Raw genomic sequence first — 22,822 nt, 5'->3', positions numbered from 1 at the left:
GATGGTTAGGGTTTAGATTTTACAAGTAGAACGAAATTATATGTCAGTTTGGGTTCACAAATGAGATGGTTAGGGTTTAGATTTTCAAATATAACGAAATTATATGTCGATTTGAGTTTATTAAAGAGTAGTTTAAGTTTTTAATTTTATAATAATGTATACAGATTTTATTTCCTTATTTTATAAGGGGATGAATGAAGAGATTCACCCTAGGGGTGAACCCAAGTATTGTTCCTGTGAGAGTCTCTGCCCATTGTACATACTCTAGAGATCCTTGAGAATTGTCGGATTACTAAACAAGGCACTTGAGTTATTATCTCTATATATATATTTTTCTCCAAATGTTCCAAAATCCACAAATACTATATATTTTCACAACTTAATAATTTCAAATTAAAAAACTATATATTTAGCGACTGTCAAACAACAGCACATCGATTAACAGTAGCGACTATCAAACGAACAAAGAGAACAAATCACTGCGACTAATCGTTGGTCATTGGTCACAGTCACTGACTAGGTAAACGGACGGGTCTCAATCATTGTTTATTTATTTTTTAAAATCGTACGTTGAATAATGAATATAAAAGTGATGAAACCCCTCTAATACGGTCAAAAATAAAACCTTATCACTAATATTGGATTCACAAGTTTGATGATTACGTGATACAATAAACTATGAGGTAGTTGTTTGGAATTGCGTAGGATTGAAATATTTAATAACCAAGGATAACAATCATAGAGACGGCTGTAGACAGTTTTGAGTATTAAAATGAACTAGACCTACGACGTATCGATGAACCTCGTCAGACTCAGTTGCTTCTTCTTATCTTTAGCGTAGACAAATAATTTATTTCAAGAGGTGAGTGTTCAACTTAAAAATAAATAAATATATATATATATATATATATATATATATTTTTTTTGATTAAGAGATTAAATTGTTTATCACTAATCTTGTTCCCATTTAACAAACTAAAGAAGAAAACTCATTTTCTGAAGGAAAAAAAAAAAAGAAGAAAACTCATTTTCTTGACGACTGTGATATCACAAGAGTAGAGAGCTTTAATTTGTCTGCTTTGGAACTCAATCCGCCATGGAAAAAGTAGAGTTACCGGTTCACGACCATCCTTTGTTCGTCTTTGATCGAGTTTGTATGGATACGTGTAAAGGATGTGGTGTTTACGGTTACTTTTATGCTGGCTACATTTGCAATGAGTTAGGTTGTAATACTCTCTTCCACAAGGAGTGCGTCGAGTCTGTACCGGAGATCAAACACCCTTCCCATCGGAAACATCCTCTCAAGCTCAACCTCAAATGTGGACGGTTTTGTTGTAGTTTGTGTGCAGGTGTATTGAAAGTTGGTTATCATTGTTCAATATGCAACTTCTACGTGCATTTGGTTTGTGCAAGAAGATCTCCATCCTCAACTTCATCCTCATCTTCACTGCTACCTACTACTATTGACAATTCCAAAGTGCATCAACATCCACTTCTACTCTCCAAAAACGTAAAGACATTCTTGCTAGAGGGAGAGCGCAATTGCAAAGTGTGCAACACGAATATCAACATCAATGAAGAACAACAACTAATTTATGAATGCCGCTTGTGCAATCTATTCTTCCATTGGGAATGTGTCGGGCTCATTCCAGACGTGTACCACACTTCTCATCCCAAACATCCCCTCAAGTTGTTCAAATACGGAGCACCAGGGTATGCTCATGAGGATTGCCTTCTTTGTGGGAAGAAGTTTGAAAAGAGATCTTACAACTGTGATCAAGTTTATCACTGCGATGTTTGTAATGTCACCATATGCAAGGAGTATTGTATGGCGAACCCACCGCCAGTTTCCATTGTGAGCCCAACGACACATGAGCATAACCTCCACCTCGTTCCAAGACTTGTCAATTTTACTTGCAATGCTTGTCTCCAATGCAATTTCATGATTCATCGGGATTGTATTGATTTACCCCGGTTGATAAATATCAATCGTCACAATCATCGCATCTCTTACACTCGTCATTTTGGACACGGGAATTGGACATGTGGAGTTTGTCGTAAAAAAGTAGATGGGTTTTATGGGGCTTATTCTTGCTCAAAGTGTCCTAGATATGCTGTTCATGCAAGATGTGCAACGAAAAATGATGTGTGGGACAAAGTAGAACTAGAAGAAACACTAGAAGAAGAGGAACTCGCGCCATTCGAAGTGGTAGATGAGAATCATATAAAGCATTTCAGCCATGGCCATAATTTAAGACTCAACAATGATGGTAAGACTACCCAAGAAAGCAAACTTTGTGACGCTTGTGTCTCCCAAATCAATGACGATTCGTATTATGGTTGTGAGCGATGCGACTTTATTCTACATGAAACATGTGCTAGTCTTCCCAGACAGATAAGGCATTTCTCCAACAACATACCGTTCACTCTACAGACAGCTGATACATATAGAAAACGTTGTTCTGCTTGTTCCCAGCTTTTCACCGGTTTCAAGTATGAACTTAGGTCTGGTTATGCTACTCTAGATGTACGTTGTGTTAGATTGTGGGCTTCCAACTCAAAACCAATTGGCAATGAGTGGAGAGACCCATATCTTATATATACTACTTAAGATCCTACTCAACTTACAATGTGGGATATTGTATCCCTAATACGCCCCCTCGAGATGATGGCTTCTTTAGGCATCAATCTCGGTATGTTCAGGCATGAATCGGCGGGCCAACTATTGGGCTGGGCCGATTGTGGATTAGGTTGAGTATGTGCGGACCGGGCTCTGATACCATGTTAGATTGTGGGCTTCCAACTCAAAACCAATTGGCAATGAGTGGAGAGACCCATATCTTATATATACTACTTAAGATCCTACTCAACTTCTAATGTGGGATATTGTATCCCTAATACGTTGCAGTTCAATATTTGAACCATTTCTTCATGAAAGCCATCCACATCCTTTATACTACAAATTCTTCAGTTTTATGGGGGATACGAGATGCTCTGCATGTGTTGGAAATACCGCCATGAGTATGTTATGTTGTGATGAGTGTGAGTTTTGATTGGACTTCCGGTGTGCTACTTTGCCTAGAAAGGTAATGAGTCAAAGGTACGACGATCATCCTCTCTACTTGTCTTACGGTGAAAATAAGGAAGATAGTCAATTTTGGTGTGAGGTATGTGAAACAAAAGTAGATCCAAAAGAATGGTTCTATACATGTAATCCGTGTGGGATCATTTTGCATGTCTCATGTGTTGTTGGAGACTTCTCATTTCACATACCAGGGCACATTTCCTTGGACGAAACCTCAAATGGAGAAGTGGTACCCAACACTTCTATTTGTAGGCCTCATTGTTTCAAGTGTTCTTCAAGATGCAAGCTTCCTTATATTCTTCAAGTGAAAGGCTTTTACTATTGTTCTGAGAAGGGCTCTTACTATTGTTCTCACAAGTGTTTAGAAATCCCTCGTGGGTATTGGGATCATGTAAATCGTAGTAGTTCATCAAGATAATTGATGTGCGGTACGTAACGTATGATCGTATCTGCAGTTTCTATCGTTGTTTTTCTCTAAATTAAACCTCAATGTATATATTTATGTTCTATTTTAATCTATATTAGGTACGGATCCGCACGTATGTGCGTGATTGATTTTAAAAACTGTGTTTACTATAAGATTTGTAATATATTATGTACATGTAAAGTTACATTTATAGATATAATTATTTGTTAAATCATTTACAGTTCAAACTTATATTAGTTTGGTTTCATTCAGTTTGTGATTTTTGAAATAATAAAGGTTTCAACATAAAATTAAGATTCACAAAACAACATACCCGAATCTAACGTTTACCGAATTAGTGATTAATCATAATTGTATAAAACTTGTAAATTATGAAACGGATAAAAACATCAAAAAGAATAAAACTTCAAGAATGACCTAAAATCTTAAGCGGGTCAAACTCGTTCCGGTAACCATACTCCATAAGGGGTATAATATTTTCTTATCTATAAAAATTCGTCCCTCGAAATCTTTAAGAAATAATATTAAAAAATATATAAGATTTTATATTTTTTAATATGTTAATTTGGAAATTAAGGAATCTTTAATATACATTACTCTTATATATCAGAAATTTTCTATATGGAAAACTGAAAATTAGGATTTGCATAAGTTTAAATATTTTATAGTTTAAAATAAATTTAAGATGCTGTCAAATTGTTTTTTTTAAGATTTTCCAATATCTATTATTCAAAATTAATTTCAATTTTTTTTTGGTCAAAAAATTTTGAACAATAAGAAATAATATTATTTATATTTTTTAAGATATGATTTAAATATATATTTTACCTCTCATGTTATAATCTTTTATTATATTATGATACATAGGTTTTGAAAATAATTTTGAAAACATGTACGGGATAATCTTTATTAATATTTAAATAATATTTACCAATTTTAGAATTTATAGGAACAAAATATTATGTATATAAATAAATTGAATAGCAATGGCAGTTTTATTTAATATTATAGAATATTAAGGACAAGTAAGAAATTGGGCACAAAGCTCTCTGGCGACAACACGTCAGCTTTTCTTCAAGAATACTTCTCTTTTAATATATAGGGGATTTTAGAATTTATAGGAACAAAATATTATGTATATAAATAAATTGAATAGTAATGACAGTTATATGTAATATTATAGAATATTAAGGACATGTAAGAAATTGAGCACAAAGCTCCCTGGCGACGACTCGTCATCTTTTCTTGAAGAATGTTTCTCTTTTAATATATAGGGGATATATAAAGTTGACTTTTCTCTCTTCTCCTTTTTTTCATGTTATTACTAATTTTTATTTTTTGACAAAAATAATTTAACAAATTAATTCACATTATTATAAAAAGAACATAAAATCTAAAGTTAATGTATCAATCAATTCAATTTTTAACCAAAAACTGATCATATTCAAAAATTTAGAATGGGTTAATGAGTTTTAGAATGGAAGTAAGATTTTAATGCATGGTAAAGTAAAAACAAATTTATGTAATTGTATTTATAAAAATCCAAACATAAAAATAAAATTGAAGTGAAACATTAGTATCTAAAAAACATATACTACAAAGATTTATTATTATATTTCACTTAAAAAATATAAAAGATTAATTACTCAACTTAACTTAAAAGTTTTGATCTAAAACGAAAATATTGTAAGGGTCACACTTTTTCTAAGAAAACTATAATTTTTTTTTTTTGAAAAAGTATTCAATCTAAAAAACCAAAGTCAGTGGTCACAAAATATATTAAAAAATGATATGTAAGTCATTACAAAAAGTGACATGTGATTTGTCTATCATATCTTAAAAGACATATTATCAACTGGAACTACAATTCTATAACATGAGAATATAAAACAAGCTTGAGATTTTATTAAATTTTTTAAATTCTTTTAACTCAAAACATTGGCAGAAACAACATATTTAAAGTACACTATATATTTTTGAGAAGACGAAGTTGAAGATACAACACAAAATTAACATCTGATCGAAAATAACATATGAGGTTTTAGAAAAATATGTAACTTGGATTAGAGAATGGATATTCATTGGCAGGCTTAACAGTTCCCCCATCTAAGCATTATTGACTTGGTCGGAAATTCTGTAATGGCAGGTGATGCACTTGAACAACCCCGTTGTAGTGACATATCACTAAAATTGTTCATGAAATTTTATATATTTGCATTTAATGTGGGATATCAATATATTTAAATGATCTCTATAATTAAGTCAACGATCCACATTCGACGTTAGAACTTTCAAAAAGATATTTTCATGGGATATGAATATGAAATGAACTCTTCTAAAGATAAAAGGTCAGAAGATTGTCAATAATAGCGTTTACTCTTCCAATGAGGTTCTTGAAACAACCCGCCCCGTTTTTAATAAGAATAACAATATAATTAAATATCCCATATTATTTAAATACAATCCAACCAATAAACCAATCCCTGATAACCACATAAACCACAAATACCAAAATAATAATATGCACAGCGGAACATAAATAATAACCAACAACCTAACATATTCCTATCCAAGGTTTCAACATACACAATATAACCAACAAAACATAAACGAGACTCTAGATCATCCTCCTCCTCATCGCCATGATTCCACGTCACATACCTGCACACTACAAACAACAATTGAGATGCGTAAGTATGATCACAAATACTTAGTGAGGCAATCCTCCCATCTGTTGGGCTATACAAACAAGCAACTAAGAAACCAATGTTTAACAAACAGCAAACAAACACAACAAACCAGGAAAAACAAGCATCAGACGCCTGCTGAAAAGGTTGGTATCGACGGCACCCTTCTGGTGTCGACCGACACTAGCCCTTGGTGTCAACCGACACCACCTCTTGGTGTCGACCGAAATCCTTCTGGTGTCGACCAACACTGGCCCTTGGTGTCAATCGACACCACCTCTTGGTGTCGATCGACACCACCTCTTGGTGTCGATCGACACCACCTCTTGGTGTGGAGCGAAACCCATCTGGTGTCGACCGACACTGGTCCTTGGTGTCGACCGACAACACCTCTTGGTGTCGATCGACACCGACTCCGCAGACACGTTGTGCTCGAAGCTAAAAGTCGTAGATCTGCTTCCCAAAACCTCCAAAAACGTCTAAAACTCATCCAAAGGCCCTGTAAACTCAAGGGAACCAACAACCAACCACAAACATACAAGAAATACAACACAAACAACAACAAACCAAGCAAAACAAAGGATTCTCAGACTTAGATCAGCCATGGTCAAGCACTCACCTCTTTTGTAGAAAGTTTCTGACCCGAACTGACGAATCCAATACTTAGAAAGCTTCACTTTCGTTCCTAGCACCATATCTCCACTCCACAGGAACATATCTCACCAACCCATGTTAGAATGAATCTCCAAATCCTCCAAGACAACTCTCTCTTCTCTCTTTTCTCTCTAGAATCGGCAAAACCACCTCCTTCCACGACCTAGGTCGAGTTTTGCCTTTAAATACGTCAGTTAGAGATTCCCAATTAAACCAAACTGAACCAAAACAACAATTTAAATCCACCCGGTCGTACCATAATTGATGGTGTCAATCGATACTCCCATGAGCCGAATATGGCTCTAATACCCGGCTTTCATACACCACAAGCCGACTGAACTCTGCGTCTAGCTCTCGCACCGTACGGTTCCCCTGAGTCAACCCCAAGAACCGCACCTCCATGCGATCAAGTGCCTCCTGCAAAAAATACTTAGCGTTGAACTCCCCCACAAAGTCCATCCAAGTCATCTCACGCTGCACTCTCCCGGCCGTCACCGACCTCCACCACACATGTGCATCTCTCGGCAGGTAGTGCACTGTCAAGTCCACTCGATAGTGATCAGGACACCTAAGCGACTGGAAGATATCCTCCATCCACTCTCTCCACTCATCTGCAACACTCAGATTCGTGCCTCCTGTGAAAAATCCTGCACCCACATGTCGTAGCTGCACCAATATCTGGATATACTGAGCATCCACTATCTTGGTCCCCGGCTGCACGCCTGCCTGCAACCCAGCCACAAGCTACACCGTTGGATCCTGCCCACCAACCACTGGCGGTACTACTGGAAACTGCCCACCAACCGCTGGCGGCACCACAAGAGTATGCACACTATCCGCCACTGCTGGAAGCCGCACCAACACTTGAGCTAGCAATCCCGCCAAGACATCCTCTCTACGAGCATCCTCCGCTGCAACCCCTATCCCCGGGGCAAATCCGGTACTGACACCGAGCCCACCAGCCCTGCCGATACCAACACCAGCCTGGTCTCCAGATATTCTAGGATGAACCTGCGACTCTGGCACCTACTCACATGCCATACTCTAGGTCACACTAACACTGGCCTCGGGAATCTGTCTCCGACCACGACCACGACCGCGCCCACGACCAGCAGTTCCCTCACCTCTAACAATCTGCACTACTCATAACAGAAGGCTAAGCACACAAATTAGAAACCACACACAAAGCACACATCTGACTGTGGAATCTCATTGAAGGCTCGAAGAGGATGATTCTAGGACTCCATACTCACACAAATTGACTATCTACTCATATTCAATTTCCATCACACAACAACAATTCACAATATCATGCACCAAGCAACAGGAAAATAATTCCACCAATTAAATTCCCTTTAAACAAACAATTCTAACACCAATCCACTCAACCACCCTAGAACCGTAATGGCTCTGATACCAAACCGAAACAACCCGACCCATTTTTTTAAATAAGAATAATAATAATATAATTAAATATCTCATAATATTTAATTACAACCCAACCAATAAACCAATCGCCGATAACCACAAATACCAAAATAACAATATGCATAGCAGAACATAAACCATAACCAACAACCTAACATATTCCTATCCAAGGTTCCAACATAAACAATATAATCAACAACACAAAAACGAGACCCTAGATCATCCTCCTCCTCAGCGCCATGATTCCATGTCACATACCTGCACACCATAAATAACAATTGAGATGCGTAAGTATTATCACAAATATTTAGTTAGACAATCCTCCCATCTACTAGGCTATACACACAAGCAATTGAGAAACCAATGTTTAACAAACAACAAACAAACACAACATACCATTAATAACAAGCATCAGTCGCCTGCTAACAGGTTGGTGTCGACCGACACCCTTCTGGTGTCGACCAACACTGGCCGGCCCTTGGTAAATTTCAGTAAAGAGAAGAAAGAAGTGTTTGGAGCATATAGCTTAAGAAATAGATGAATATTTTTTTAAAATAGAGTTTGATCGTTAGATCGCAACTCGAGCATAACCTGCTCTAATACCATGTTGAAGGTTGATAAGAGAAGAACACATTAGTGTTTAGGAAATAGTATATTGACTGACTCTCATAATTATAAGTTTTAGATTAAGTGAAATTATATAGTACAAGAGTTTCCTAAGCTATAACGAATGCAAATATATAAATATTTAAATAATAAATATAGAATTTATTGTTATTAATCTTGTGATCTTCTAGATCTTTTTATATTAAAACCTCTATAAATTAATAATGTTAGGACCATGCTATTTTATTAATTTATAGTGATATTAATTTATATATATATATATATATATATTAATATTTACAAATTTATAGCATATATTAACAAGAGAATTTGTTAAAAATGCCCCTTTTGATATACCCCTTTTCAAAAATACCCTCTTTTCTGGCCATTTTTATTTATGCCCTCTTTTAATTTTTAATGACCATTTTACCCTTAGATGAAAATTATTTTATTCAATAAAAAGAAAAACAAAATTTTCTCGCCAAAAAATTTCCGACATATTTTCTCGCCAAAAATTTTTTTGTCAAAAAACTTTTGATAAAAAATTTCGAAAAAAAAATTTTCCCGCCAAAATTTTTCCCGCCAAAAAAAATTTACAAGGTTTTTAAAAGGTTTTATAAGGTTTCTACCTTATAAAAGCCTTATAAACACCTTGTAAAGGCTTTTACAAGATTTTTTAAAGAGTTTTAAAAGGTTTTTTAAACAACTTGTAAACGCTTTTACAAGATTTTTAAAAGGTTTTTAAAAGGTTTTAAAAGGTTTTTAAAAGGTTTTTAAAAGGTTTTCAAATGGTTTTTAAAAGGATTTTTAAAAGGTTTTTAAACACCTTCTAAACCCTTTTACAATGTTTTTAAAAACCTTGTAAAAGTTTTTATAAAATTTTTAAAAGGTTTTTAAACACCTTTTAAATGCTTTTAAAAAGTTTTTAAAAGCGTTTAGAAGGTGTTTAAAAACCTTTTAAAGCATTTACAAGCTTTTTAAAAGCATTTACAAGGTTTTTAAAAGCGTTTACAATGTGTTTAAAAACCTTTTAAAAACCTTGTAAAGGCTTTTAAAAGTTTTTTAAAAGCATTTACAAGGTTTTTAAAAGGTATAAATTTCAATATTTTTGGCGGGAAAATTTTTCGATTTTGGCGGGAAAATTTTTTTTTTTGGCGGGAAAAAATAATTTTTTCGGGAAAAATTTTCGATTTTGGCAGGAAAAATAATTTTGGCGGGAAATTTTTTTGGCGGGAAAATATTTTCGATTTTGATGACTGTACATTCTTGCTGTCACTCAAAAAGGGTAATTTGGTCATTTTGTATATAAAGAGGGGTAGTTTTAAAAATGGTCAACATAAAGGGGTATTTTTAAAAAGAGATATGGAAAAAGGGGCATTTTTGAGAATGCCCCTATTAACAATTATAAATTTATAGATATATTTTAACTATTTAAATTCAGTAAATTATGATTGGAAATTTTTTAGCAGAATAAGATTAGATTTTCGCATGTTATAAAGTTTATGATTTTGGAATTGACAATAAATTATAAATACTATTGAGAAATTCAATTATACATATGACATACCTAAATTCTAATTTACTAATAATAATATCAATTATTGTATTATAAAAGCCTTAAGACTATCAAAATGAACATGATATATTTATTTAGCTATTTTTATGACATGTTATAGACTATTTTATATTCTTATAGTTTAAAAATACAACATAACAATCGTTATATAGATATGAGCTCTATTCAAAATTTTAATGCATACATTATAATATCATATATATATATATATATAAATGTGTTTAATTATTAATTTATGATATTATTGAGATTATATTTTTCATAATGTTTTTTAAAAGATACTATCTTATTATCTTATCGAGTTTTGTTATTTTTTACATGACTTGGGACAAACAAAATTTATTAATCTATAGTGTGTATTAATTTATAGAGGTTTTTAATGTACTTGCTTTACAAAGAACCAAATTATTATTATGATTTATTGCATACTGGTGTTTGATTTGGGATCTCGCCGGAATACTGGTGGACCTCTAGTGGCCGCCATGGAAGAAAATTATTCTCGGTGCAAAATATGCTGCGTAAAACTTAGACTGCAAATAGTTGCTTAAAATTGAAAAAATCGATTGAACAAAATTAGATTGAATAATATTCAATTCATTCATCTCAAAAACAGTGGTTAAACAAGTTGAACATTTTGGCTGTAGGATTAGTTTATTTTTTCAACCTTCTTAAGTTGAACGGACTGAATAGTTTTTTCCAACCTCAATTTCAACCTCATCAACCAATCAACCCACTTCAAAGCTATTCAAATATGGACCTGATCCAAAAAAGCCCATATTATTACCACGTGATTGGCACGTGTAAACCAACCACGGAAGTAGCAGAGAAACTAGTGGAAGTGGTAGGATCGGCAAGTAAAAGCCCCTCTGGCCCTCTTCTTTGGGAATTTTCCGGGAAAACACATCGGAAAAAGCTTAATCACCGGAAAATGTTTCTATCTCACCCTCCTCAAGTAATACAACCGAATTATTATACTACAGCTAACTTCTTACCTCGCTGTCCTCTGAAGCCACCGTTGTGCTCCGTTGCTTTAAACAATCCTTCGACTTCCTCCGGCGCCGGAGCTAAAATCTCTAATAATCAGCTAATTCAGTCGTTATGCAAAGATGGTAAGCTTAAACAAGCGCTTCGCCTCTTGTCTCAGGAATCAAGCCCGAGTCAGCAAACTTACGAGCTTCTGATTCTCTGCTGCGGTCATCGGAGCTCTCTTTCTGATGGTCTACGCGTTCACCGACATATTCTGGACAATGGGTCTGATCAAGATCCTTTTTTGGCTACGAAGCTAATTGGTATGTATTCAGATTTGGGTTCTGTGGATTATGCACGGAAGGTGTTCGATAAAACGCGTAAAAGAACTATATATGTCTGGAACGCTTTGTTTCGAGCGCTTACATTAGCGGGTCATGGAGAAGAAGTGTTGGGTTTGTATTGGAAGATGAATAGGATTGGAGTTGAGTCAGATAGGTTCACATACACTTATGTTCTCAAGGCCTGTGTTGCATCTGAATGCACAGCGAATTGTCTCACTAAAGGGAAAGAGATTCATGCGCATCTTACCCGACGCGGTTACAATTCGCATGTTTATATCATGACTACGTTGGTGGACATGTATGCTCGGTTTGGCTGTGTGGATTATGCTAGCTATGTGTTTGGTGAAATGCCTGTCAAAAACGTTGTTTCTTGGAGCGCAATGATTGCCTGCTATGCAAAGAACGGGAAAGCTTTTGAAGCTCTGAGGACTTTCCGTGAAATGATGACAGAGACCAAAGATTCATCTCCTAATTCTGTGACTATGGTGAGTGTGCTTCAAGCTTGTGCTTCGCTTGCGGCTTTAGAGCAAGGGAGATTGATTCATGGGTACATACTCAGACGGGGGCTTGACTCCATATTGCCGGTGATTAGTGCTCTTGTGACAATGTATGGTAGATGTGGTAAGCTGGAAGTGGGACAAAGAGTATTTGATCGAATGCATGACCGTGATGTTGTATCCTGGAATTCCTTGATATCAAGTTATGGTGTTCATGGGTATGGAAGGAAAGCAATTCAGATATTTGAAGAGATGCTAGCCAATGGGGCTACCCCAACTCCCGTAACATTTGTCAGCGTTTTGGGAGCTTGCAGCCACGAGGGTCTTGTTGAAGAAGGAAAAAGACTGTTTGAATCAATGTGGAGAGACCATGGGATAAAACCACAAGTCGAGCATTATGCTTGTATGGTTGATCTGTTAGGTAGGGCGAATAGGTTAGACGAGGCAGCAAAGATGGTTCAAGACATGAGGACTGAACCGGGGCCTAAGGTTTGGGGTTCCCTTCTTGGGTCTTGTAGAATTCATGGGAATGTTGAGCTTGCAGAGCGGGCAAGTAGAAGGCTCTTCGCACTTGAACCAAAAAATGCAGGGAATTATGTGTTGTTAGCAGACATTTACGCGGAAGCTCAGATGTGGGATGAGGTTAAGAGAGTGAAGAAGCTCGTAGAACACCGGGGACTGCAGAAGCTGCCTGGTCGGTGCTATATGGAAGTGAGGAAGAAAATGTACTCGTTTGTCTCGGTGGATGAGTTTAACCCTCTTATGGAACAGATTCATGCTTTCTTGGTTAAGTTAGCCGAAGATATGAAGGAGAAAGGGTACATGCCACAGACCAAAGGAGTTCTGTATGAGCTTGAGACGGAAGAGAAAGAGAGGATAGTGTTAGGACACAGTGAGAAATTGGCGTTGGCGTTTGGGCTGATAAATACATCAAAAGGAGAGCCCATCAGAATCACGAAGAACTTGCGTTTGTGCGAGGACTGTCACTTGTTTACAAAGTTCATCTCAAAGTTTATGGAGAAGGAGATTCTAGTTAGAGATGTGAACCGGTTTCATAGGTTCAAGAATGGAGTGTGTTCTTGTGGAGATTACTGGTAATACTTGTGGGACTTATACGATTGCTTGTGATCTCTTGACCAGAGTTCTTGGACTTAGTCAGGCCAAAAGAAATAACGAACAGGTTAGACTTAGATAATTCCTGTAATATATGCCAACGAAAGCTGTTGGGATCATTGTTACTATCATATTGTTTCTCAATAAACAGAAAAAGTGTGTTCATTTCATTCACTCTGCCTTCGGTTCGAAACTCTAAACATGCGTTTACTGTGTAAGCTTCTGCTTCCTGGATATTAAATAACTGCAGTCGCTCGCTGCTTCAGCCTGATTAAGCTACAGGTTCTGGTTTTAGTGAATCGACCTAAAGGTTTCTGTATTGTTTGAACCAGATAGTAAGATTCAGATGGTTTACACGCGAACAGGCCCATTGGTTCCCTTTGTTGAAATTGAGAGAAGTGTTGGAGAACTAGCGGTGATAACGCTCATCTGTTTTGTAATTAATAACCTACATTAACTATCATATTTTTATTACTTACGCACTCAATATTTCCATTTTTCTAAATCAGTAAAAACAACGCTTAAATAGAAAATGGAAAACAAACAAAAAAGAAAAGGAAAATTGTAAAAAAAAATAGAAATCGACCCAAATTGACCAAACGGTTCACGCTATATAGGATCAAAGCATGCATTATAAACAAAAATACACACAAAGTATTCATTGTCTAAGAACACGAACACAATAGAGAGAGATCAGAGATCAAAGATGCCACAAGCTGCGGTCTTAATATTGGCGTTTGCTGCAAGTTTCTGGGTTTTGGTAAGCTATTATTCTAGAGGCGGCAATCATAATGTTTCAGAGAAGTTTCATACCAGACCAAGCGGCATAGGAACTGGTTCGGTTTGCGTCATAATCTTAGCCCTAATGGCTATGATGCTCATAAACAACAACGCTGAACAAATTCACCATGAAATCAAGGAACAAACTGATGGGATTTGGATTCTTTTAATCATCATCTTCTGTCTCTTCATGCTTTATCTCAAAGGCGTTTTTTGATTTCTCTGTTTTTTTTTTTGTTTTCTACGAATGTGATTTAATTTGCTTCATATTGTATTTTTTTTTTTCCTTTTTCTTGAATTCTATAAGTCAGAATTGACTCGATGTGAATCACATTAATAAATTTTGTTATCATAAGGGATTTAAAGAGAGAAGAATAATGGATTTATATATAGTTATTATATGATTACAGAGATTTAACTTGAAACACAAGGAAAAAAAAAGGGAAACTGTACGGAACTCCAAAACGGCATCTTTTATGGCGTTTTCAGTCATCGTCCATGTAGATGGTCTCTTGCTTAAACAGACCTCCAAACACTTTCCTCACCTCTTTCTCCGGTTTCTTCGGACGCTCTTCCTTCGGTTTGGATGCAAACGGAGATGATGCAGCGGGTTTAGCGTTACTCTGTTTCACCACTGCTTTCTTGGGTGGCAAGTTTCGTGCTTTCGCCTGTCCTCTCACCGTAGCAACCTGTACTTTAGGCGTCTCTGAAGCGTTCTGAACCGCGGTAGCAAACTGAGAACCCAGATTATTCCAGGAGAAACCTGAGCCAATATCTTTCGCCTTGTTAAATAGACCGTCCACTTTGATTCCCACGGCTTCTGCTTTCTGTTGCGCATCCTCAGCTAAGCTAGCAGCTTCTGCTTCTTTCTCAGATAGCTTTTGCATTTGTTTCTCAAGCTCTTTCGCTGCTTCTGCTGCCTCTCTGGCTTTCTCAGCTGCAACTTTAACTTCTTCCTCGGCTCTTGCCCTTGCGATCGCCTCTGCGAACACTTTTCTCCTCCCATCTTCCGGGATTACACTATCACATATTCATAGACTATTTCATTAAACGAAATTGACACAAAACATTAAGCTAAGCTATAATAAACTAAGACCATAGTACCATTACAAGCAATACAACAATGTCTTTTGAATCAATCAACAAGAGGACTCATTTACCTGAAAAGCTCATCTACTGGCCTCGACGGTGCTGATGGATCTGTAGAAACTTCCACCACCTGAAAAGGACACACAAAACTAATGTCATCAAGATTTTCAGTGAATACACGGAAGCAAAGGTTATATCAACGGCTGCAATTTATGCTCTAGTGTCTGCATCTGTATGAACAATCACAATCTTGACGAGTAAGTTACTTGTGCTATACGTTACCTTATTCTCTGCCACGGCCGTGTTAGCAAAAATGTCTGCAACCAAAGACGCAATCTTCAACTTGGGGACCTGGTCGCAAACAGAACACCAAACAAGTTAATAACCACATTAATCGAAACCAATCTATAGCCAAATGATTTCATTTCAATGTAATGTAATACTAATAATCCCTTTTTTTATGGCATACATTACATTACTTTGTAGGCCTCGGACGAAGTACTGCCACTGCCGTTGTTACTCCCTTCAGCAGAAACGACGACGTTGTAAGATTTCTCCGGGGAGAAATCCTCAGTCAAGCTCGTCTTTATGAGTGTGTACGCCACATCGGTTTGAGCTACTTTGTCAATGAGGTCAGAGATAGTCAATGGCTGAGATTTTGCGAAAAGGTTGCCGAAAAACGAAGTAATCCCGTCGAGAACGTTGTACGTGGATCCGCTTATGCTCCCGTCGTACACGATTGCTACATGGTTTACGCCAGCAAGCTCAGCCGCTTGTACCACGAGCAACGCGTCTGAGGTCGAGACTTGGTCGTCAGGACCGTTCTCTGTTGCCCCTACAGTAACCACAACTTTGGTCGCGTTTCCAATCGCTTTTGCGATTGATTCAGCGTCTTGGAAAGGGGATTGAACTGCGTTTAGCCTCTTGACTTCCTCCTTTGATAAAATCTGTCGAAAAGTTGAGCCGTCAAACAATGAATCAAAACGCTAAACGTCACCGGAGTTACATGCCAAATTAAAGCAAAATCTAAAACCAAACCGTGCTTTTTATATCGCTAATTAAATCAAAGGTGTAATTTTCATCGCTGTCTTAAAATCTGAAGTGCGGTTGCGACCAAAAATCAAGATAATCATTATCACGTTTAGATTTACGAATCGTGGGACTTAAAAAAAAACAAAAAAAGCGGACCTTGTAAGTAGCCGCAACACGAGCAAGGTCTTGGGCGGCTCCAAGGTCAGGAACACCTGCTCGAACGCTAAATCCTCGTTGTAAGAGCGTTTGAGCTATGCGTATACCAGCTTGTCCCGTAGCACCGGCCACGAAAACCGTACCAGGATCTTTCTTTCTGTTATTACCAAACACTAAAGCGGTCGAAGGGTTTGTCACCACCGGCATGAGTGACTTCATGTCCGGTAACTTACCGAAATCGAACCGGAATGGTTTCGAATCTGACGATTTCTCCGTTTGTATCGCCTCCGAGTCATCATCATCGTCCTTCGTTTTCCCGAATTGAAACGCCGTTTGCTTAGCCCACACGGTTAACCTCGGTTTTCTCCGGTTAAACCTGACACCCTGCGGTGGTGCGGTGGTTAACAGGAATGAAGTTGAACTGGAAGCCATTAGAGGAGACCAACCGTTTTCTTGTACCTCAAGTAAACAATGTGGGTGCCATTCGTTGAAGATGAGACACCATGGCGAGTGAGTGCACAAGACTTTCGTTGTTTGTCTTGTTTACTACAGATGATGCTTTTGTTATCCGAAACGGATTCGTAGCCAATAGGATCATGCCGCGTTATCAACATATCTTTGATGTGGCTTGTACTGAACTTTTCGCCACAGAATCTTGATATTGCGGGGCCTAGACATCATATGACTTTCAACTTTGCCACAATATTTTCACGTAATTTCATTTCATCCCAAAGTTTTTGATTAATCTAGCGAGGCCCATGAAAACATATCTCAGATTCTCTGTACAAATAAATCATGGATACTACCATCTATATAGGTAAAGATATCTAAACAAATACTAATATCGCTGCCGAGAGATGAATGACCAGTAAGTCTATGATGCAAATGATGCATTGTGTTCAAAGGCTTGTTCTACTTTATGGTGTGATTTGGATAGGATTAATGAAATACTTTAAAATCTTTTGTTTATCTATTTATTTTAATTCTTTTTAATTCAATTATTGAATACCTCCTAAGACCATGTACAACGGTGTTGCTCACCCTAGATTTTTTTATTAAAAACTAATAAAATAATATAAAAGGGAGAGAGAGAAAGAAAGAGTTTTTGAAGAAACATGTCTCCGTTTAATTCTACACATGTCAACTTGCTATTAGTTACACAATAAAATATATATATACTTTTTTGAGAAGCGGGAAGAATTCTCCTGTTGTACTACGATCCTCACTTGTAAAGTTGTAAGAATGATCTAATAAATAAGATTAGGAGATATGGATAAATACTTTTAAGAAGTTTATTTGTTCATGTATTTTAACTGATATAAAATATAAAACAAAGTATGTGTTATTGGATATTTAATTTCAAAATATTTGTTGAAATCATGTACTATTCACTCAATAATTTTTGATGCATGTAAACTAACCTATCTAAGTTTTTTCAAACACCCGCAACACTAGAAATGGAACAAAGCTATAATTTAATATTAAATTCAAAAAAATAAATAATGGGAAAAATATAAAGGTCAAATCCGTGAATAAAACATTATTTCAAAATCCATAAGTAAATCTATATATACATTTTTGGAGACATTTATAAAATAAATCTTTAAGTTCATACTTATTTACAAGCATGCCATTGGCATTAATTATTAAATTATTTTTCATTTAATTTATAATTTTAAATTTCAATTTTTGGAAATAAAAATTTTCATCCTACTAAAATTTCCAAAACAATAGGAACCACTCCCTTTAACATTAAATATTAAGTTTAAAATAAATTTAATTAATATTAACTTTCCAATTTTACAAAACAATATTTTCTCCATATAAACATTTCCTAAACAAATTATATACACACATCTTGGTCCATTTTAATAACCAAAGTTTATTAAAAGAAAAACAATGTGGAATTCATGTCAAACAAATAACTGTTAACAAATTTTATTTGCATTTCACAACAAATATATATACTAAAATTAACTGATACCTTTATATATAAAACATACAAAACTACAATACAAAATTATCCTGTAAATATATCTAAACAATTTAAAATAATAAAAATACTACTATATGTAAATAAAAAAAAACACACAGTATATTCCTTCTATAAATCACAACTTATTTAATTGTATGTTATACTATAATATAAAACAATAAACCTCAAACAAAATACTTTATAATTTCTATACAAACTAATATATCTATATTTGTAAGGTTGTACATTTAAAAAATACAAATTAAACATTAGTTATATATATGTCTAATCTGTAAAATAAATTATATTTTTTAATTAAAAAATAACCCCGCGGTGTACCGCACGTGAATATCTAGTATCATGAATTTTAAAAAGAGATAAAAAGAAATAATTGCTTAGACATGAAGAGAGATGATTTACAACAATACTTCCCCTACCGTGGATGCAATGGAGACGAATAGAGCTTCTTAAAGCTATTTTGAGAATATGCTATTGAAAATCACAGAACAACTCTCTACTTGTCACATGAGGTAACACTTTTGTTAAAAACTTTCGTAGCATTATAACATTACAAGCGTGTCCGGAGTATTTGATCTTTCAATGTATACATAGTGGACATAAAGAAGTTGGAAAAACTGTAAAAAAATGTTGCGAAAACTTATACCGTTCTTCCAATGATGTTGTTTCTTGGTTGTGCGCATTTTTGTAGGCTTTTGAGAGAAGTGGACTGTTGTGTTCTTTCCGGGCACTAGACGAAGTGATGCTACGCAAGAACTTCATTGTACGGTGTTGGAATACTGATCCCGGGTGTGTCTGGTGGCATCTCAGGCAAAACATCATTTCCTTCAAGATAGTTTACCACTTGGGACATACTAGGCCTGTCCTCTGGATTGTATTGTGCACAGAGTAGTCCAAGCTTCAGTACCAACTCTATCTCCTTGCAGACGTAATCTCCTTCCAATCTAGCATCGCGGGCACCAGCCAAGTTCCCTCTTTTCCAGCATTGACACACCCAGCTGATTAAGTTAAACTCTTCAGGCTTCCCCGGATACTCTATGAACATTCTTCCACACGCAAACTCAAGTAGTAATGCTCCGAATGAATAAACATCTGCTTTGGTTGTTGGCATTCCTGTTATGATTAGCTCTGGTGCCACATACCCTACGCTTCCAAGCATTGGATTCCTGTTTGTGCCGAACCTAGCTAGACCGAAATCTAGCCGCCCGTTTAAATCCTCATCCAATAGTACATTTGCGGCTTTAACATCTCGGTGGAGAACAATCTGTTCGTGCAAATAAACAAGTGCTGAAGCCACTCCTTTGATTATGTGAAGCCTTTGGGACCAACTAAGGTTAGGCCTTTCGTCGTTAAACAAGAAATCGTCAAGGTTTCCATAAGGCATATAATCATAGACCAAGAGTAATTCACCTTTTCTTCTGCAGTATCCTAAGAGCTGCACAAGGTTCTTGTGCCTTAACTTCCCTATACCAACAATCTGAGAAACCAGGTTCTTGGTATCTTGTTCGGCATCCAAAGAAACTTTCTTTACAGCAATATGTGCATTGGAAGATAGCTTTCCTTTGTATACTGTACCGTTTGCCTCTGTACCGAGCACCTCGCTCTCTTTGAATCCTTTGGTGGCTTTGTAGAGAGCTTTGTAAGAAAACCTCTGAGGGCTGTAATCTTCCTCCCATTCTTCTCGGACTTCTTCGTACTTGCTGTTCACATACATTGATCTTAATGCTGCTCCCATTCTCAAAAGATATACTTTAATATCTATTGTCAGATTACTGCAGGTTCTCAAGAAAGCTTTTAACCGATTTTGTGAATGCCATTGTTGTGTCTGTTGCAACTTTGTCAAGCCGTATCTGTTGTTTGGTGATTTGTGCGTTGTGGGCAATGAGTTGCAGACCACTTACTTTTCAAGAGAGAAGGTCAACTGTTGTACCAGACCGTCCATTCTTGTTCTTTAATGGTATAATTAATCTCTTAAATTGGTAATTTAATCATACTAGTTGCGTTCAGAAGATTTCAGTATCATTAGAATGCAATTTATATTGCAACAACATTGAACATGTTCATCTGTTTGATCACCTGGATAAATTTAATATTCAAATATATATAATTTTTTTTTTCTGAAAACGAAATATTTTTTTCTTATTACAGAAGTCAACTATAGTACAAGAAGGAAGGAAACAAAAACCAAACCAAATGTTTTTGTCTCCTCAGCATAGAGTAAGGGAAAAAAGAAAAAAAGAAAGAAAAAAGATGTATTAGAATCTTGAATCTCTTATGTATACAACATACTTCAGCTAATATCAATATTGGTTTTGGTATTGAAATATTTAGAAAGCCTTTTTCTTACATAGAGGGTTTGTTAAATGATACAGAGGATTTTTTTTTTTGTTTTAGTTTGGTTGAAGTATCTTCCCATGATTTTCTTCTTCAACAACTGCAGCAGAACAAATGCATCAGAATAAAAATTTAGGTTTATCAAACTATTACATCAAATTTGTTTTAGTCACTGCCTAAGATAAGAACTCACTTTCATTCGTGTTGGCTAAAAGGGGGGCTTTGTTGTCTGCTGAATTTGGAGCAGGTAAGGAGGTTGTGGCTGCACCAAAACTAGTAGCCTGAGAAGAAGCTTTACGAGGACTGATAGCTTTAGATATCACTCGAGAAAGTTCTCTATCGTCTTCGCTAGGCTCAAACTTCTGGGATATGTATTCCTTCATTGATACTCCTTTGTCCCACACCTGGTCACCACAAACACAAGATGATTGACTGATGCATTTACCCTAAAGGGCACAAACACATATAAACGAGTAAAATCACCTTAGTATTCAAGCCAGTTGTCTGGTTAGTTCCAGCAGTGTTTATTTCTGAAACATCATTTATCTCTTCTTCTGTCTCTGTTGATTCTGGAAAAGCCATATCCTGAATCTTCTTGGTTATAGCGTTAGTTGCGTCAGAGACTTTGGCATAAGCAGGTGCTAGCTTCTCTGTCACGGTTTCTGTTACGGTTTTGCTTGGACTAATTGGTTCTTGGCTTGTGCACTCTTTCTCTGTCTTCTCAGCCATGGATCCTCCTATAAACGTTGTTGTGTCAGAATCAGCAGGCTTCTCTTGCTTGACATCAGACAAAACATTCTTCTCAGAGATCACAGGATGTTCTATGCTGGAACCAGTACAATCTTTTTGTTCTTGTTCAGTGTCGTGTTTGGCTGGGAGAACAGACAAGACATTCGTCTCAGTGATCACAGGGTTTTCTCGGGGATGCTGCATAGCAGTCTTCTTTAACTCTTCAGGTGCCTTCTTTGATTCATACACTGGAAACAACACAAGAAGATCAATCTTGAGCAATTTCAAAACAAAGTGGTTACGTTTGTTACTTATGCAACTTTGCTTAATTTGATTTACTTGGGGCTCCAAGATATTCAGGATCTTCTTCTTCTTCTTCAACTAATTCTCTGGTTTTACGGTCTTTGGACTTGTCACGTGGTGAAAGTGATGCATAACCTCCTTCTCTAACTTCATGGTCTTCGAATCTGCTAAACGGTGACATGGTTGCATCACCTTCTTCATCATGTCTCTTCTTGGTGCTGAGGCTGTGCTGCAGTTTTTTCGCCTTATCCTTCATTTTGGAGAACAGAGATTTCTTGTGGTGAGAATGTTCTCCTTCATTTTCCTTTCTTGGTGAACCAGAAGGCGACCTCTTTGAAGCTTCACCAGCTGAAAAACACCAAGATTATTGCGTCCAAGAACATTAAAAATCAATTAAATCACAAACAAAACGGATCATATATTGCAGAGAACTACTTACATTGGGAACGCTGGCTAAGTGTTGAGAGGCTGGGGTTACCAGAATGATCAACATGTGTTTTTAAGGTTTCGAGCTCAGCGACCGGGTCAAGTTGACGCGACATTTGATAAAAAGGCAAATTAAAATCTTCGGTTTGGGAACTCTGATCCTCAGAGAACAGCATAGGATAGGATAAATATAAGAAAACAAGAGGTGGTGTGCATGTCCACATTAGTCTTTGTTTCTCCGAGGTTCTTGGACAGACCATAAGAAACACAATGCTTAAAATAGCCACCGCCTGAGAAATTGGAGACGCCATAAAAAATGGAAGCTAGACAAAGCCATGGCCTGAGAAATTGACGTTTTGAGCTTAATAATAGGACTCACATTTATGAAAGTAAAGTTTTCTACAAAGAATTAAAAATGGAACCAGAGAAATTACAAAGACACTACAAGACTCAAACAAGACTGTTTCTGAACTTTTGTGACCAGAGTTACTACGATTGTCACACCTGAAACTTAGTTGAAATTAAACTTAAATAGCTCTTGGTCAGTCCAAAACATAGTCATAACTTGAACGAATAATGTGAAATACAGAGATAAGT

The 22,822-nt window shown here is 36.3% G+C and overlaps 5 protein-coding genes, 1 long non-coding RNA gene and 1 pseudogene across 10 annotated transcripts; 3 read left to right on the top strand and 4 right to left on the bottom strand.

The window, feature by feature from the left end:
- Positions 1 to 1,004: 1,004 nt before the first annotated feature.
- Positions 1,005 to 3,726, top strand: LOC104715343 (uncharacterized). Its single transcript, XM_019230184.2, has one exon. The coding sequence runs from the start codon at positions 1,097 to 1,099 to the stop codon at positions 2,609 to 2,611; it is 1,515 nt and encodes a 504-aa protein (XP_019085729.2). The 5' UTR covers positions 1,005 to 1,096; the 3' UTR covers positions 2,612 to 3,726.
- LOC147938569 (protein VACUOLELESS GAMETOPHYTES-like) lies at positions 2,877 to 3,503 on the top strand (annotated as a pseudogene).
- Positions 3,727 to 5,940: 2,214 nt separating the features above from the next.
- LOC147938568 (uncharacterized) lies at positions 5,941 to 9,737 on the bottom strand. 3 transcript variants are annotated; one of them, XR_015567419.1, is made up of 4 exons: positions 8,678 to 9,737; positions 7,110 to 8,539; positions 6,819 to 7,032; positions 5,941 to 6,180 (listed from the first exon to the last, which is right to left on the bottom strand). It is a non-coding gene; the product is annotated as an uncharacterized LOC147938568 (long non-coding RNA). The 3 variants fall into 3 exon arrangements; XR_015567421.1 differs by having other exon boundaries at positions 6,819 to 7,016; XR_015567420.1 differs by lacking the exon at positions 5,941 to 6,180 and adding an exon at positions 6,189 to 6,476 and having other exon boundaries at positions 6,523 to 7,032.
- A 1,511-nt stretch (positions 9,738 to 11,248) lies between these two features.
- Positions 11,249 to 13,553, top strand: LOC104711141 (pentatricopeptide repeat-containing protein CRR2, chloroplastic). Its single transcript, XM_010427822.3, has one exon. The coding sequence runs from the start codon at positions 11,392 to 11,394 to the stop codon at positions 13,366 to 13,368; it is 1,977 nt and encodes a 658-aa protein (XP_010426124.1). The 5' UTR covers positions 11,249 to 11,391; the 3' UTR covers positions 13,369 to 13,553.
- A 969-nt stretch (positions 13,554 to 14,522) lies between these two features.
- On the bottom strand, positions 14,523 to 17,226 carry LOC104711139 (protein PLASTID TRANSCRIPTIONALLY ACTIVE 16, chloroplastic). Of its 3 annotated transcripts, none has more exons than XR_015567417.1 (5): positions 16,441 to 17,226; positions 15,727 to 16,199; positions 15,535 to 15,603; positions 15,324 to 15,382; positions 14,523 to 15,183 (listed from the first exon to the last, which is right to left on the bottom strand). XR_015567417.1 is itself a non-coding variant. In XM_087467857.1 (5 exons), the coding sequence occupies exons 1-5, from the start codon at positions 16,870 to 16,872 to the stop codon at positions 14,649 to 14,651; spliced, it is 1,563 nt and encodes a 520-aa protein (XP_087323983.1). In that variant the 5' UTR covers positions 16,873 to 17,226; the 3' UTR covers positions 14,523 to 14,648. The 3 variants fall into 3 exon arrangements, 1 of the variants encoding a protein (XP_087323983.1); XR_015567418.1 differs by having other exon boundaries at positions 15,722 to 16,199; positions 16,441 to 17,224; XM_087467857.1 differs by having other exon boundaries at positions 15,732 to 16,199.
- A 1,726-nt stretch (positions 17,227 to 18,952) lies between these two features.
- LOC104715342 (receptor like protein kinase S.3) lies at positions 18,953 to 20,290 on the bottom strand. Its single transcript, XM_010432755.3, has one exon. It carries the CDS (start codon positions 20,166 to 20,168, stop codon positions 19,179 to 19,181), a length of 990 nt encoding a protein of 329 aa, XP_010431057.3. The 5' UTR covers positions 20,169 to 20,290; the 3' UTR covers positions 18,953 to 19,178.
- Positions 20,291 to 20,669: 379 nt separating this feature from the next.
- On the bottom strand, positions 20,670 to 22,441 carry LOC104711138 (uncharacterized). Its single transcript, XM_010427819.2, has 5 exons — positions 22,239 to 22,441; positions 21,836 to 22,147; positions 21,251 to 21,744; positions 20,961 to 21,171; positions 20,670 to 20,867 (listed from the first exon to the last, which is right to left on the bottom strand). The coding sequence occupies exons 1-5, from the start codon at positions 22,399 to 22,401 to the stop codon at positions 20,824 to 20,826; spliced, it is 1,224 nt and encodes a 407-aa protein (XP_010426121.2). The 5' UTR covers positions 22,402 to 22,441; the 3' UTR covers positions 20,670 to 20,823.
- Positions 22,442 to 22,822: the final 381 nt, after the last annotated feature.

Source organism: Camelina sativa, chromosome 9, assembly GCF_030686135.1.
Source record: "Camelina sativa cultivar CO46 ecotype springtype chromosome 9, ASM3068613v1".
NCBI classification, from domain to species: domain Eukaryota; kingdom Viridiplantae; phylum Streptophyta; class Magnoliopsida; order Brassicales; family Brassicaceae; genus Camelina; species Camelina sativa.
This window is presented reverse-complemented; position numbering and strand designations above follow the sequence as displayed.

Coding starts and splice junctions, on each gene's coding strand:
- LOC104711139 (XM_087467857.1), bottom strand. CDS start 16,872: ATGGCTTCCAGTTCAACTTCATTCCTGTTAACCACCGCACCACCGCAG. Junction 15,383..15,534: donor CGGCCGTGGCAGAGAATAAG/GTAACGTATAGC, acceptor TGTCCTTTTCAG/GTGGTGGAAGTTTCTACAGA. Junction 15,184..15,323: donor CCAGTAGATGAGCTTTTCAG/GTAAATGAGTCC, acceptor AATATGTGATAG/TGTAATCCCGGAAGATGGGA.
- LOC104711141 (XM_010427822.3), top strand. CDS start 11,392: ATGTTTCTATCTCACCCTCCTCAAGTAATACAACCGAATTATTATACT.
- LOC104715343 (XM_019230184.2), top strand. CDS start 1,097: ATGGAAAAAGTAGAGTTACCGGTTCACGACCATCCTTTGTTCGTCTTT.
- LOC104711138 (XM_010427819.2), bottom strand. CDS start 22,401: ATGCTGTTCTCTGAGGATCAGAGTTCCCAAACCGAAGATTTTAATTTG. Junction 21,745..21,835: donor TGAATATCTTGGAGCCCCAA/GTAAATCAAATT, acceptor TGTTGTTTCCAG/TGTATGAATCAAAGAAGGCA. Junction 21,172..21,250: donor CAACTGGCTTGAATACTAAG/GTGATTTTACTC, acceptor TGTGGTGACCAG/GTGTGGGACAAAGGAGTATC.
- LOC104715342 (XM_010432755.3), bottom strand. CDS start 20,168: ATGGGAGCAGCATTAAGATCAATGTATGTGAACAGCAAGTACGAAGAA.